Source organism: Arvicanthis niloticus, chromosome 8 (assembly GCF_011762505.2).
Source record: "Arvicanthis niloticus isolate mArvNil1 chromosome 8, mArvNil1.pat.X, whole genome shotgun sequence".
Classification (NCBI taxonomy): domain Eukaryota; kingdom Metazoa; phylum Chordata; class Mammalia; order Rodentia; family Muridae; genus Arvicanthis; species Arvicanthis niloticus.
The window spans coordinates 40228422-40245005 of NC_047665.1; the positions used below are offsets into that span (position 1 = coordinate 40228422).

General features: G+C 37.8%; 1 protein-coding gene across 1 annotated transcript; it reads left to right on the forward strand.

The window, feature by feature from the left end:
- The first annotated feature begins 7302 nt into the window (after positions 1 to 7302).
- Positions 7303 to 16275, forward strand: LOC117713970 (olfactory receptor 2W3-like). The gene is made up of 2 exons (XM_034510539.2): positions 7303 to 7456; positions 14470 to 16275. Exon 2 carries the CDS (start codon positions 14489 to 14491, stop codon positions 15464 to 15466), a length of 978 nt encoding a protein of 325 aa, XP_034366430.2. The 5' UTR covers positions 7303 to 7456; positions 14470 to 14488; the 3' UTR covers positions 15467 to 16275.
- Positions 16276 to 16584: the final 309 nt, after the last annotated feature.

Consider the following 16584-nt stretch of genomic DNA (forward strand, 5'->3'; position numbering starts at 1 on the left):
GATAGACATTTAACTTATACTTCAGTCCAAATACTCGTGTCTCCTAAAATTTGCATGTTATGACCCTAACCTAACTTCAGTGTAATGGTATTAGAAGGTGTACTAGTAAGGGTTCTCCAGAGAAACAGTGTAGTAATATATATAGTAAAGGTCTTATATCTGGATTTCAGTGAAACGGAAATGTTTCAGCAAAGCCTTTGCTGTGTTTGGGCCCAATTAGTAGAGGCTTAGAAATTGTTATGAGACTGTTTGAAGCTTGAAAAAAAATGTCTCTTTAGAGAATCTGCACTTGGTGCTACATGAAAACTTGCAGCTACACCAACCTTTGTCCTAAGACACTCCTGGCAAACTTGGAGTTCTTACTTTTGAATATGGCTAGCCATTATGAAAAGGGACTTTGATTTGTGAGGGTTGTCTGCTCTCACGGGCAGCAAGGGCAAGATAACCTTGGTAGCTGGAACCTTTTGCAGCCCCAATTCACCTTGCATAATGTTTGAGTAAAGTAAGTGGAGTGAACTAGCTGGATATCAATCTTCTCCATGAAGACTGAACCTCTCTGCTCCTTCAGGAAATAAAGGCTTAGCAGCTTGGTGAGCTTCTCTCTCTACTGAAGCACCTATGACCAACATCAATCAATAAAACAGAACTGATAGAATTAATATTTATGTATGTATGGGATTTACTTGAATGGTTTACAGGCTGTGGTCCAGCTAGTACATCAATGGCTGCCTGCTAACAGAAGGTCCAATAATCTAGTAGTTCTTCAGTTCACAAGGCTGGATTTCTCAGCTGGTCTTCAGGATACATTAGACTTCCAAAGAAATAGACTTTATGTGTACTGTTTAGTTGGTGATTTAGTCCCTGAGAGCTCTTGGGGTTCTGGTTGGTTGATATTGTTGTTCTTCCTATGAGAATACAAACCCTTTCAGCTCCTTCAGTCTTTTCCCTAACTCCTGCATTGGGGTCCCATGCTCAGTCCAATGGTTGGCTGCGAGCATCTGCATCTGTATTTGTCAGGCTGTGGCAGAGCCTCTCTGGAGAATATCATGCTCCTGTCAGCAAGCACTTCTGGGCATCCACCATAGTGTCTGGGTTTTGTGTCTGTATATGGGATGGATCCTTAGGTGGGGCATCCTCTGAATGGCTTTTCCTTTAGTCTCTGCTCTACACTTTGACCCCGTATTTCTTTTAGAAAGGAGCAATTCTGGGATATGTAGCAGAGGATGGCATTATCTGGCATCAATGAGAGAAGAGGCCCTGGTCTTGTAAATGCTCCTTGCCCCAGTGTAGGGGAATGCAAGGGCAGTTAGGAGCGAGTGGGTGGGTGGGTGAGGGAGCACCTTCATAGAAGCAGGGGGAGAGTGGAGGAGGATAGGAGTTTTGCGAAAGGGAAACCAGAATAGGGAATAACATTTGAAATGTAAATAAATAAAATATCCAATAAAAAAGACCCTAAAAATAAAAGGAAGAAAGGAAGGAAGAAAAGAAGGAAGGAAGGAAGGAAGGAAGGAAGGAAGGAAGGAAGGAAGGAAGGAAGAAAGAAAGAAATAGGCTTTAATGCCAATAAAAGAATGAACTTGCAAATAAAGTTAAGAGCAAGCAGGTAAAGAAAGCAACCTTCTCTCTCCCGTGTTCTTTATATAGGTGACCAGCAGGAGGTGTGGCCCATATTAAAGGTGAGTCTTCCCACCTCAGAAGATCTGGATTTCCCATTTTGTATGATTTAATTTAAAAAAATCCCCCACAGGTATACTCAGCCACTTAGGTATCAGTTAATTCCAGATGTAGTCAATTTGGTAACTAAGAATGGCCATCAAGGATGGTGTCGTCTTTAATAATTATACCATAAAAGTAGTCTTTATGAGTGGGATTACTGCCTTTGTGAGAACACAAATATTTGGACAGGACAGATGAACAGCTTAACAACTGAGCATTTATTATCCTTCATGAGGACTAGAGTTCAGACAATCCCTCTTTGTGCTCTCAGCATTAAAAGTAGGAGAACTAGTTAAGGCATCGCTGGTTTTTAGGTAGATAGCCCTTGAGCATGTTTACATGCAGAAGTAAGAGAGTGACCCAATGGAGATGGAGAAAAGTGAAGAAGAGATGCAAGATTTTCATTTTGCTTCTAGTTATGACCCCAAGTAAGGAGTCAGTGCTTCCTAGAAAACATGTCTGATACAGGATTTTTATACCAAACAATCAGTCTATCTTACTCTGGGCTGAGCGTTTGCTATGGGATTGCTAATAAAGCCATCGAGGTTTTTAGTATATAAGTGGAGTCACTGCCATGTACCATAAGCTGTTCATAAAATTCTTATTTCATACTTTAAATTTTCTGTAATAAAATATGAAACAGAAAATATAACTTAAAGTAACTATGCTTAAATGGTGTTTGCTTAGTTGACCAATCTATCATTTAGAGAAGTATTATAAATATCTTCCACTGTGAGGATGAAGGGTATGGTTGATGGGTTAGGGGGCCTTTTGTTTTATCCTTTTATATTTATGTATGTGAATCCTTTGCCTTTATGTATATATGTGTACCATGTGTGTGCCTGGTGCCCTATGAGATCAGAAAAGGTTATCAGATCCTCTGGAACTAAAGTTAGGACTGGTTATAAACCACCATGTGGGTGCTGGTAACAGAACCAGGGTCCTCTTCAAAAGCACTCAACCATCTCTTCAGCTCTGAATATGAGTTTTTAATCTTCCTCTAAAACTCTGAGACTCTGGTTTTTCATTTACTGTAAAGTTATTGTTATTACATAGAAGACTAAAGGTACTTTTAATCTTGTTCATGAAAAAACTACAATTTTTCCATGAACAAAATTTAAAAAAAAAATTTTCAGTAACATTTTGTCATCTTAAAGTTTAGTTTTTATGATACTTATATAAATAAGGAGTTTAGCTCCAAGCCAAGGTCTAATGATGATTTACCAGAGTCAACCAGAGGCAGTTGGAAGGCTTTGCCTGTGTTAAATAAAGCTTCTGTTCAACAAAATTATGAGAGGCTATTGTTGTGGGCTAAGTTTCTGTATTGGGCCCCTACAAACCAGACCAAATAATAATAATAATAATAATAATAATAATAATAATAATAATAGGAGTCATTTGTGTTAAGTGTCATATAATAAAAAAAACAATCAAACAAAACCAAACAAAAAACAAAAATAACACAAAAACATTTTTAAATCCCAAAATAGACCAGATTTTTTGAAACCACAAATGTCCCATTGAGCTGAATCAGCACAATTAGGAATCTATTCTGCATTAACCCTTAGCAAAAAATAACATATCAATCACCTTTCTATGACTATAAAGCCCAAGGCAATCAACATATAAAGAGAATAGGTTTATTTGGACTAATGGTTTCAGTTCATGACCTGCTGGCTCCATCAATTTAAGTGATCAATATATCCCATATTCTGAGGGAAGCATAAGATGCAGAGAAACAGCTCAGGTAATGGAAAGCAAAAGACAGAAAGGGGAATCTTTGAAGGTTTCACTATCCCTCCAAGAGTACACAGTCTACCATATAAAGGCCTTCCAAGAGGGCCCACCTTTTTGAAGGTCATCATGTCCCAAGAATACCACGTACCTACCATAAGTCTCAAGCATTTGAATGCTCTGTCCCCAGTTGCTGCTGCTGTTCTAAGGGGCTTAAATGATATGGCCCTGCTGGAGGAAGTATGTCACTGGGGATAAGTGCTCAGCTTGCTGCTCTGGCTGCCATGTTTGCCCACCATGACTGTAATGGACTCTAACCTCTTCGTAACTGTAATCTATATAAACCCTTTCTTCCATAAGTTACCTTGTTCAAGGTGTTTTCATTACATCAACAGAAAAATAACTAAAACACCAACCTGGGGCCCATTCCTGCACCATATGGACCCTGAAGGAACCATGAAAGAACTAAACTCTAACAGGAACCTAAAATGATCTAGTGTTAGCAGCTGTTCCCTTGTCCTGACTTCAGTGCCCTGCTCTGCTATTATCCACTGTATGCCCTTACAGCCACTGGCCTAGACAGGTCTGGTGGCAATGCACTCCTGTGATCCATGAACTCAAGAGATGAAACTGGAGGATCTGATATTCAAAGCTGTTTTTAGCTGCATAGTGAGTTTGATTCTGGCCCAGACTACCTGAAACTATATCTCAAAAATTCAAGTTCATTAACTAATTAAAAGCAAAAACTGAATGACAAAATAACTTATTCAGGAGGTGAGTTGTACATAATTCAGAAGTGATAGGACATCTGAAACTCTGAAACATCTCATCTTATTAATATTATTCAAATTGACTCTTTCTTATGTGTGGTTATATAATAGGACTGTCCGAGGTTGTCTAGGGGATTACTAAATGTGTTCCCTGGCACTAACAAAGCACTGAGCAATCAAGGGAAACAGAAGAGCAAGCCTCAGGAAAAGGGGACAATAACAGCTTTATATATTTGGATGGGAGGAGTTTAGGGCTGGAAGTCGGCTGAATCTAGCCTAAATATTTTATAGGGCCCCTGGCTATTTATTTTCCCCTATTGATCCTGTTTATATATCTGGCACCAAACCCATAACTTTCAGCCATTTTTCCCATAATGTATTTGGAATAAGAAGCACCCTTCTCAGGAAGCCCATCTTCCAGTTCTCAATAGAGAAATACCCATGTAACTCTCCTTCAATTGTACCACTCTCAATTTTTACAAGAGAGAGAGAGAGAGAGGAGAGAGAGAGAGAGAGAGAGAGAGAGAGAGAGAGAGAGAGAGAGAGAGAAGAAGAAGAAGAAGAAGAAGAAGAAGAAGAAGAAGAAGAAGAAGAAGAAGAAGAAGAAGAAGAAAGATAAGTATGTGACCTCTAAGTGTGCCTTACATGGCTTACATGAAAATGTTCTGTAAAGACTAGAGTTCCAGGCCAGTGAGTTGCATCTGAGAGTAAAAGTACTCCTGCATCCTACATGACAGAGAGCATCAGTTCCTGCAGGTTATTCTCTGACTTCCACAGGTGCACCCCTAAAGACACATACAATAAAAATAATAAAATGCTACAAAAGTTAGAATTTCATTTTGTTATCATTATAATCTTATTTAGACAAATCAAATTTCACTTTTTCACTAAAGCACTTGGACCTGTGAGGCTAGGTCCATCAGACATTTTAAGGGAGGAAACAAAAATTAAAAGGTAGAAGGAACTTCTTTATTTTTTTGTGTTTGGTTTCTTATAAACCTAAAGACTGTGAAAAGCAGAGGATAACCTGGGCCAGTAATGGCCAGGCGAAGGACTCCAGGGCCTCAGACCTACGAGAAACTAGAAAGGCTGTTCCCAATATGAGCCAGGCTAAGAGAGATGGCAAAGCTTTCTTCTGGAGTCTGAGTGAAATCGAATGTCCAGTATGCACCCAAACTAGCAACTGTGACTTCTTCCTTCCAGGCATCTACAGCCTGAGACCACTTCCCTACAGTCAACTGCTATAGAAACTAGCCACCCCTTCCCTGTTACTGATAAACTCTTTTGTGACATTTTGGTCTTTCATTTCTTTAAACCAGGCCTTCCTAACTCCAAAACCATAGAGCTGTTGTGACATGTATTTCTTGAAATTTTTAGAGATTTCAAACAATATGAATTTTTTTCTGGATACTGAAAGATACATTTCCCAATTTGTTTTATCATCTTATAGTTAATTTCATCAAACTCCAAAATTCATGATAGGAGAAAGACACATAGCTCAGTGGTTAAGAGCAGTTGCTAAGAACTTGAGTTTAATTCCCAGCACCCACATGGTGGCTCACAGCCATCTCCAACTCCAGTTCCAGGGGATCTGGAACCCTTCTAACCTCTGCAAGCTCCTGTATGTGTGCTGTACACAGAGAAATATTCACATATGCCTATAAAAGCAATTGTATAATTAATCTTTAAAAATAAACAATAAAATAAAATTCACCATAACATTGATCTTTGTAGACATTTATTTGTGCCACACTAAGCTGTTTACCTCTTTTTCTTTTACTCTCACAGATTAAGATTATTGTAATTGTTTATTATTCTTATTTCTGTATGTTTAATGACTTCTAACACTTAGTTTTAATAAATGGTATAATATTAGCTTATTACTGGTTGGATCTTAACCCAGTGGAAAAATCTCTTGCCTGGTGTATATTACACTTTCATTTAGTTCCCCAGGTCTCTCTCTCTCTCTCTCTCTCTCTCTCTCTCTCTCTCTCTCTCTCTCTCTCTCTCTCTCTCTCTGTGTGTGTGTGTGTGTGTGTGTGTGTGTGTAAATTGATCCTAAACACAAAGAGAACATCAGCTATAGCAAGGGAATGTGTGTAAAATATAGACAATATTATTAATAATAATGTACCTGTTTTGATTCATTAACTATGACAAACCATCCATAAAACTGGCAATTTTTGCCCTAGATGATTTGAGCCTAACAACACTGTCAGAATGATTCCTGAGAAACAGTTTTCTAGCTTCTAATGCTCTTTTATAAAGCAATGTATCATGTCATCATATCTGTCCAGGAAACAATACATAACTACATGTACGTGCATAACTCAGATATATAAACAGTTTCTTTATTGATTCTCATATTTTGATGGTTTAAAATTATTGTGGGAATGTTGCTTTTTGAATATTTGATAAGATTATTTATAAAAACTGTCTATGTGCCTCCTAAGAGTCAGACTTAAATATCCAATTGCTTTTCTAAAAAAACTATCTACTGAATTAAATATTTTCACTTGGGCATCCAACCTTGCTCCTTTTCATAAAAAAAAAAAAAAAAGAAGAAGAAGAAGAAAGGTTAATGTAGTCTTAAGTCAAACTATGAATATATACTGCTGCTTTCATCAGGTTAATGTTTATGCTTGTCATGATTATTGACTATTGATAGGAACTCATTCTTGTCCATAGATCAATAAACTGCATACCATCATTTGAAGTCACTACAAAAATTTTAAATGTAAAAGTACATCTGGAATCTAAAAGGACAGACTGTTTTGGTCAAATCTCAGGTCTGGCTAAGTTTCTTCAGCCTCAATGATAAGCTAAAACAGATACATGTCTTATTCGAAATAAGTTCCCCCACCAAGAATGCTTACAGTCTAAAGGAAATATGATGTTAAGTTTTCTTAGCTATGTCCCACTGGTCTTTCTTTCTGGACAGAACAGCAAACTTGTCTAATTGCTACAATGGAGGACATATTCCCAATGGCCTCAGTAAAGAGAGTGAGAGAGTTGTAGTTCTCCAATCTGTGTTTCATAAAGATCTTAGATATAAATTGTCTCTGCTACTTCCGTATCTTTCTTTAGGAGTCTTTGGGTCTCCTCCCAGACTCCTAGTGTGGAATGTGCTGAAGCCCACAAACAGCTGCTCCACCAATGGGGAGAATGCACTGATTTGGTGAGAATCCTGCCTCTGTACCTGAGCTCAGCATCACTGAGAACCTAAGCATCCTGAGGTCAGGCTCTAGATGGGAACATAGTGTATCTCTTTGGTGAGCCTGTGCTCACTCATAATGGCCATCTTGTAGGCTTTATTCATGCAAGTTGTAAGGTGAAGCCACAGAAGGTAAGATAGCCTCAAGAACAGAGCCCACTGGCAAGCTTCTTAGGGCTGGAACTAATTAACAGAGGAGATTTAACAAAAAGAAGAAATAAATGCTGATGTTACTTTCTTACAGATTAGAGGACGCAAATGGTATGCTGATCCATTGTTGCTTTATTTTCTGAAAGTTAACTAATAGTTTTTCTTAATCTGGTTTTTTATCTATCAATCACAAAAGTATGACTAGCAACTGTGCTTAAATGTACTATTATGTACCTGTTCCCTGAAGTGACTAGGAAAGAAAATTAAGTGGCTAGGTATCTCCAAAGAAAGAAATGCTAGAATGGAGTATAATGTTAAATATTGCTTGTAATAAAGATAGGTTAGATCATCATGAAGGAATAGACAAAATCTTGCTTAGGAATCTCTCCCTAGTAAAGCTCAGAGTCAAAGATATCTTACAAAGCATACTGCCTGAATCTAATCAAGGATGCATCTCTGTGAGTTCAAGGTTAGCCTGGCCTACATACAGCCAGGGTTACATAAGGTCCATACACCACACACACACACACACACACACACACACACACACACACAATTTAACTTAAAAAAAAAGAATTCTGCATACCCATCAACTATAGATGGTGAGTCCAGAAACACAAAATTATACTAAATTCTCTAACTTTCGAGTTTAAATATCATGAAAAATATATTAAATATCAATGCTTTAAAAATTGGAATTGAGCTGGGCATGCTAGATTACTCCTATAATCCTAGCACTTAAGAAGCAAAGGTAGGAGGCTTGTCATGGGTTCAATGCTAACCTGAGCTACCTAGTTAAGCTATAGACTAGCCTGAGTTATGATGTGAGACCCTGTCTCAGAAAGATGATGGCCTGCAGAGATAGCTCAGTGGTTAAGAGTGTTTGTTACTCTTCTGCAGGACCTGAATTCTGTTCCCACAAGGAGTAGTTCATAACTGACTATAACTCCAGATCCAGGAGATCTGAATGAAACCAACGCTTGCACACACACACACACACACACACACACACACACACACACACACTTAAAAGAAGAAATGATTTTTAAAAGGAGAAATTAGAAATGTTATAAAAATAGAATACAGAATCTTCATGAAACTTTGTACTCTTCTGGGACCCCAAATTAACCTCATCATTACCCCAAAGTTGGATTTTCTCTTTTTCCTTCTGTGTACGCATCTGATTTGACATCTGTGTAATGGCCAGGCACAAACTGCAGACCTTGCCCCCTCCATTCCTTTCACATCTGAGAAATGTTCCAGGCTGTAGGTTCTTTTTCTAGCATGGGTTACCCACCTGGACCCTGGTCTTTATGAGGACCCTTTTTAATGATGGATCACCACAGTTTTGCTTAGGTTACAGCAGGCATCTTGCCATCCCATGATCAATGAGGCACAGCCACAGTAAGTTCTAAATTCCAACTGTAACCATGTTGAGTCACTCTGTGCTTGCCATTTTTCTCTAAAGACAATGTTAATCCTGGGCTACAAATTCTAGCACCTTGACAGCTTGACTAGATGTCATTTCCCCATCACCTTCCACATCCCCAGGCCATTCAACATCCCCCTTGCTTTTTATTGCCTTTGCTCCTCTTCTGGCAAAGTTTTCATTGGAATTACCTCTTTTCCAAGGACACATGCCCCATCCCTGGCCTTTAGGTAAAGTCTCTGCCTATATACACTGCGCTGACATGATGTGAACACTTCCCACTGTGGCTCCTTATCCTTCTTTTATGCCATTCTGAAGACACTCAGAACCACACACATCTTGTCATATTATTTCTGGTGTTCGACAACAGGCCAGTTGTATGTGCTCGACACCCATTCTCTGTTTTCCTTAGATACCCATATGTTCCATTCTGCACAAGTAGGAAGGATTCTTACAGTTGGCTAAACTGTTAGAGGCTGTTGGGGAAAGATGACTGCAATAGAAAAAGCAAACAAATTGTTTTGTTTAAATCAGAGGTTACTGGCCAAAAAACAAACAAAAAAACAAAGCAAGCAAACACACAAACAAACAGAAAGTACAAAGTAAGATGAAAAGCATTCCCACTTGTTGCTCTGGCAGAGCAAGAAAAGAGATGGGTTGTAAAGGCATCTTAATGCACAGCTTAAAAGAAGCCTGAAATACATCTTCTCCATTTCTCTACTGTCGGTGATTATAGGCCCCAAACTTACCTATTTAGAGGCCATGGGGACCTCACAGAATGGTTGCAGTGAACTGCTTTGATAGCACAGGTTGTTGGAGAGGACCACCACAAATACGATCTGTAAACATGCTAGGGTATTACATCCCATTAAACAGCTGCCCAAGAATAATATCAGAAATAAATCCATAATGATGAAAATAACTCTGAGTGTATTTGATATTGGTATTGTTAGGCAGATAATAAAGACAAAACTGTTTATATATAAAATTTTCTTAAGGTTATCTTTCAACACACCTGGGCTGAGCCTTGATTTAAGTGAAAATTGACCTGGCTTCAGCAGACTTACCTAGTGTTCTCTACTCTCTTCCCACGCTGGGAGAGACAGTCACCAATGTGAATGCAGAGCACATTATATCCCATGCTCGTAAATATCAGAACAATTTCTCACCCAAATTTTCAAAATAATTATTTAGAAATTGTTTGGCCTTCTGAACCTAGAAATTTCCCTTCACCTAATGATGTGTGGATGTGGAGGTTAAATAACTTCAGGGCCATTCAACTAGTGAGAGAAAAAAAAAATGTGGTTGGAACCCTTCCAGATTTGAAAAAGGCTAAGAGCATTTTGTAAGGCTTGTTACATTATACTGCTCTGGCCCATACATATTATATACATATATGCTTATCTGAGTTACTATACTGATTTTAAAATACATGCTTTATCAAAGTAATACAGGTAAGAAGTAACAAGTACAAAAAAGTCTATCCACAAAAGGAAACTCTTAGGAACCACCTTCTAACACTAAAATGCACACTCTGAGAGTGAAGTATATGTCTTTGTGTCTTGTTTGTTCTAATAGCTCTAAGTATGTATCTCTATTCCTTAGGTCTACCAACCTTAGCATCTGATTATGTGCCATAATTAGTAATGGGAGAGTTTATTGCTGTCACTATCTCTTTGCCTGTGTAACTTATATGGTATGCTTAAACTTCTGTACTTCATTCAACACATCTACACTGCTTCCTGCCTCTCACTTCTCTTTCCCCTCTCCTCCTGTCACACACCTAAGTAACTAACTCCTGCCTTGTCAAAAGCGATCTCACTTCTTCAACATTTCCAACTCCATCACTGAGAAAGATTCAGACTAGTAAATTATCTTTAGAAAAATTTTGAGCACACACTACTCATGTATTATCTAAAGAAAACGGGTGCCCTGTAAGTAAAGAAGACCAGAAGGTGCTCTACGATCACCGTGTGCAGCGCTCTTCTGTCCCTGATATGTATTCCACCTGTAAATATTGCTTGTAGGTATTTGCAAATTTCATCCACAGCGAGGAAAGTAGCTTAACTGTAAGGTGCTTGCCTAATGCACATGAAGCCCTGGACTCAATACAAAAAAAAAAAAAATTATACCTAGAGTTTTACATTTTCAACTGCATTGTATTTATTGCTCTGCTGTGAGTGTGTAGATTCCACCCATACCATCGTATGCATGTGGAGCTCAGAGGACAACTTGTAGCAATCACTTTCTCTCTTTCATGTGAGTTCTTTTTTTCTTTAAATCCAGCGATGTCATAATTGAGGAACAATTACATATCCTTTATTTGTCTTAGTTTCTCTCTTTCATGTGAGTTTTTTCTTTAAATCCAACAATTTCATAATTGATGAATAATTGCATATCCTTTATTTGCCCTAAAAAAACAAGTTTTAGACACAATTTGAAGAAGCCATCAAGTGAGATGCTCAGAGTGCTCTGCTCACCGTAATGGAGCCCAGTACTTCAGCTGGAGAGTAATTAATATGTTTTCTTTCTGGCTTAGCAAACTGTGATTTTTAAAGTCAAGCTTGTCTGTGTTGAAATGTCACATCTATAACTTCTAGCTGTGTACATATTGGTAAGTTACTTAATACCTGTTTACTAAAAATTCAGGAGTGAGGATTAAATGTTGCAGTCCAAGAAAGTCCACTACTTGACACTCAAAAAAGGCTCAACAAAGTTGACAGTCACCAAACATTCATTTTTGTGAGTTTTGGTAAACAACTTTCTCTCACTAGTCTATAAAACAATGAGGTCAGTTACTAACTATTTTAATAATTATCGTATCTCTAACATGGAACACATGTTTAATATATAACAGGATAAATATTTGCTGAATATTTATATTTATCTATATAAATCTGCTTAGAAATTGAACTGTATATTTAAAGGATAATCCTCACTTCTCTGACCTAAAGCTATATCAACACTTAGTCTGCAGAGACCTCTTAAAATCACTTGGAAGGTAATTTCATCACAAAGCCTTCTTTTCTGACAACTTACAGTTGTAACTGATTTAAGCTGACCAAGATCAGTTAGTCTTTTCTGGCATCACTGCACAAATTACATTCTATCATGGGACAGAGCCTCCTGTTGATAACATAGACCTAGTCTGTCCTTTCTATCACCGCTAATATCTATAGCATGGTTTACCATGTCCAAGCCACTTTACAAACATGAATGACATTGTTGGAACATAGCAGGACATGTAAGACACTGTATCATGGTGGCTCCTTCACTCTGACATCACTCTATGTGATACTTTTAATACACACATGGATAGAAATGATGACTTATGTAGAAGGAACTAGTTGTGGTTACTAGTTAGAGTAGTTACTCGTAGAACCATAAGGTTCTTTACCTGGAAGAGACTTAGCCCTGAAAGCAATATCATCACATCAACTTTACAAAGTAATGAATTTATGGTGTAATTTAATAGTATTCATTTAATAACTGCTGAACCAAATTCTTTTGGCTTTTTCCTCACATTCTGTGGTTAAGGGAACGGAAAGAGCTTTAAAATGCAAGGTGTTGAGTAGCAACTCATTATATGACAAACCATTGACTTACCTTTGGTTGTCTTAAATTATCTGCATTGGGCCATTTCCTCAACACATTTAAAAGAAATAAAACTTTCACTTCTCTAATTACATAATACAACCAAGGGGAAGTTTGACTCCAGTAAGTACTGAATGCATTTAGAGATTTATAAAATCCAGATCTATGGTTTTGGATTAACCATCAGTTTGAAATATGCAAGAATTATCTACCTGAACTTTTTTCATATTTGACAAATAAATAGCTTTCTTGTCATGGAAATGGCCTGCAATTTTTCAAAGATAACATGATGTACTTCTCCAGGAATGTATTAAAATATCTAATTCAAGCTTACTTGGGAATGTTTGTCATTTTAAAATTCAAAGTAAAGACAGGTGGTGGTTGCACATGCCTTTAAATCCAACCCTCTAGAGGCAGAGGCAGGCAGATCTCTATGAGTTAGAAGCCATCCCAGTGTATAAGTTGTGTTCCAAGCCAGCTAGGGCTACACAATGAAGTCCTGTCTCAAAAAAGAGTCCATTAAAATATAATGTACTAAGAACTATCGGTTCATTCATAAAGGGAAAAATGATTAATAAATATTACTGACTGAAAACTTTGTGTTATTATGTTTCTATAAATTTGTTAGTTTATAATAATATAGGTGAGTGTATATTTACAAGAAGAGAAAATAAGCATTTCATAGAAAAGATAGAATTTATCATTTTCAGAAAATTTTATATATTGCTATAGATTCAGTGGGTAAATAAAAATTGAAGAATTGTGCCTTCAATTCCAATAAATAAAATTAAATCAGATATTATTCTTGTTTTCATTATTCCAAAAGCAGCTTTTGAGCTATGTTGATAAATTTTTATACTACCTGTGACTTGCGAGTTCAATGACAAAAAAAAAAAAAAAATGTTTCTTAGATACAGAAAGCTAGTAAACATAAAGAACTTACCCACCTCTCCACAAATAATTTTACACTTAATATACCTCTTTGGTCCAAACATTTGCCATATATTTAGAAGAAAAAGTACAATAAAATAGGCATATCTGTAAATTGCTTAGCTCTCTAGTATATGTGAAATATTCTTAGTGATCAACTACCAAGAAAACATAACACAATGGTAAAATTACCAAATACTGTTTCTTTGTAGAAATTTTAAAACTAAAGCAATTCTAAGATACAGTATTAAATGAAGGAGAATCCGGTTCAGACATGGGGCTCCAGAGATGGCTCAGCAGTTAGGAGCCAGGTCTAGTTCATTCATAAAGGAAAGAAATGATTGATATAATGTACCGATTGAAAACTTTGTATTATTATGTTACTATAAATTATAGTATCCACATGGCAAGCCACAATTGTTTGTAATTCCATTTGCAAGGGATTCCTCACCCTCCTCTGAGCTCAAAGAGAACTCCACTTATATACATATGGGCAAATATTCTCAGTCTCTCTCTCTCTCTCTCTCTCTCTCTCTCTCTCTCTCTCTCTCTCTCTCTCTCTTTCTCTCTCTCTCTCTCTCTCTCCACGCATGCACGCACACATACACACACACACAAACTCTTCAAAATGAAAATCAGATGGTTAAATTTTAAATACACTATGACTGGGGGAATATTATATGGGTACCTAAGAAATAACAGAGAGGAAGCGTGTCAATAACGCAGCAATGGTCTATTCCAGAGTATCAGTCACCTTTTACTGTTCATTCTACATGTGTGCTGTTCAAATATTCTATAGTGATCTGTACATCTTTGGTATCCAAAAAGGAAAAAAAAGCAAGGCCAATAAGAATATCTTTTCCCAGAGATGTATAGGTCTTCTCAGGATGTTAAAACGATATGTAACTCTTTGGGGTCTTATCCTTCTGCAGATGACTTAGTTTGCCTCTAATGAACTTGGCGTGTTTCCCATGGCTTTTCTACATGCATGTACTGACCATTAATGCCATGATCAACCAGAGCTGCCAGGAACAGTTCATCCTGCTGGGCTTCTCAGATAGACCAAGGCTGGAATCCACCCTCTTTGTGTTTGTCCTCATCTTCTACCTGGTGACTTTAGTAGGCAACATCATCATTATCTTAGTTTCCCATCTGGACCCCTGCCTTCACACCCCCATGTACTTCTTCCTCACCAACTTGTCCTTCCTCGATCTCTGCTTCACTACCAGTTCCATCCCTCAATTGCTCTTCAACTTAGGAGGCCAGGACAAGAGCATCAGTTACATTGGCTGTGCAATCCAGCTGTTCATGTTTCTTGGCCTAGGAGGTACTGAATGTGTTTTGCTGGCCGTCATGGCTTACGACCGCTTCACTGCAATCTGCAAGCCCCTTCACTACGCAGTCATTATGCATTCTCAGCTCTGCTGGAAGTTGGTATCTGTAGCCTGGAGTGTGGGACTCCTCAACTCCCTGGTCATGTCTCCTGTGACCATGAAGCTGCCGCGATGCGGCAGATGCCAGGTGAGGCACTTCCTGTGTGAGATGCCAGCACTGATCAAAATTGCCTGTGTGGACACTGTGGCTGTGGAAAGCACTGTTTTCATTTTATCGGTGATAATCGTGCTGGTGCCCTTGACGCTCATCCTCATTTCTTACAGCTATATTGCTCTAGCAGTGATGAAGATCAAGTCGGCCGCAGGAAGAAGGAAGGCTTTCAACACGTGTGGGTCCCACCTCACTGTAGTCTCCTTGTTTTACGGGAATATCGTCTATATGTATATGCAGCCTGGACACAAGGCTTCTCAGGACCAAGGGAAATTTCTTACCCTCTTCTACAACTTGGTAACCCCCATGTTAAACCCTGTCATCTACACACTGAGGAACAAGGATGTAAAGGGTTCGCTGAAGAGGCTTATGACTAGAAAATAAGGTGAAAGGGCTTTTTCTAAAGTTGCTTTTTTTCACTTACTCAACACAGAGATGTAATTCATAGAATGAAAGCTTAAAATTCATCCAAATACTTTGCTTGTGCAATAAAATCCTCAGTGGTGAGACTGGGAGTACATGTCATACAATCTCAAATACATGCTATCATCCACCATGCGATAGGTAAGATTTGGTCCATAAAACACTTTGTGTCCTTGCCCATTCTAAGTTGGCCACATCTGCTTAAAACTCAGCAAAATCATGAGTCAGTTGTTCATACATATGGATTATGACAGAAGTTAGACAGAGGGGGGAAAAATCACATGATGATCTTTCTCATTAACCATTTGTAATGTTTCAGGGGTAGAACTGAGCCAGTGGAATCCTGAAACACTTTTGTCTGCTTTAACTCTAATTAACTATAGTTAATTTCATTGCATGGGTAAGATAGAACACTTGTCTAGATGTGGTCCAGGGTACCCTTTGAAGTGACAGCTATGTAAGAGCTCTGTCATCCTAATCTTCAGTGGGATTATGCACTGGAGGCGAACTTGAGCTCCAAGAGAAATCCTAATACAGACATATATTTTTAGTTACATTTGTTTGTGCACCAAGTTATTTTCTTTTCATTAGAGGCATTGTTCTTCTTTAAAAGTTTATTAAACTGATATAATAAGTTAGGTGCCACATCAAATAATATAAGTTTACATCTCAAGTAAAAAAATAGCAAATGCCTCTCAAACTAATAAGAAAAAAGTTTTCCTTGAATAAAACTCAATAAAGTTAGTTCGATTTTCAGTTCAGAAGATAAATTCTGTCTTTAGACTGATTTCATTTTCTCTCACAGTCATTCACACCTAAACATGAGTTCTTGTGGCTTTACATTTTTTTTCCCTTATGGAAAAAAACTTACAAATAACAAGCTGAATTTTAAGTAGTCACTCCATGCATTGCATCCACAGACATTTTCTGGTCTAAATGATATACACGATGGGAAATTTTAACTTTTATAAATCACACTGGGGTAATTCCTGTGTTCTGCATCTCAGGTTCGTCTCTCATCACCCATACCTAGACCTCTTCTTTGTTTAATTCCCCACCTCTGTGAGCACAGCAGGAAC

Coding starts and splice junctions, on each gene's coding strand:
- LOC117713970 (XM_034510539.2), top strand. CDS start 14,489: ATGAACTTGGCGTGTTTCCCATGGCTTTTCTACATGCATGTACTGACC.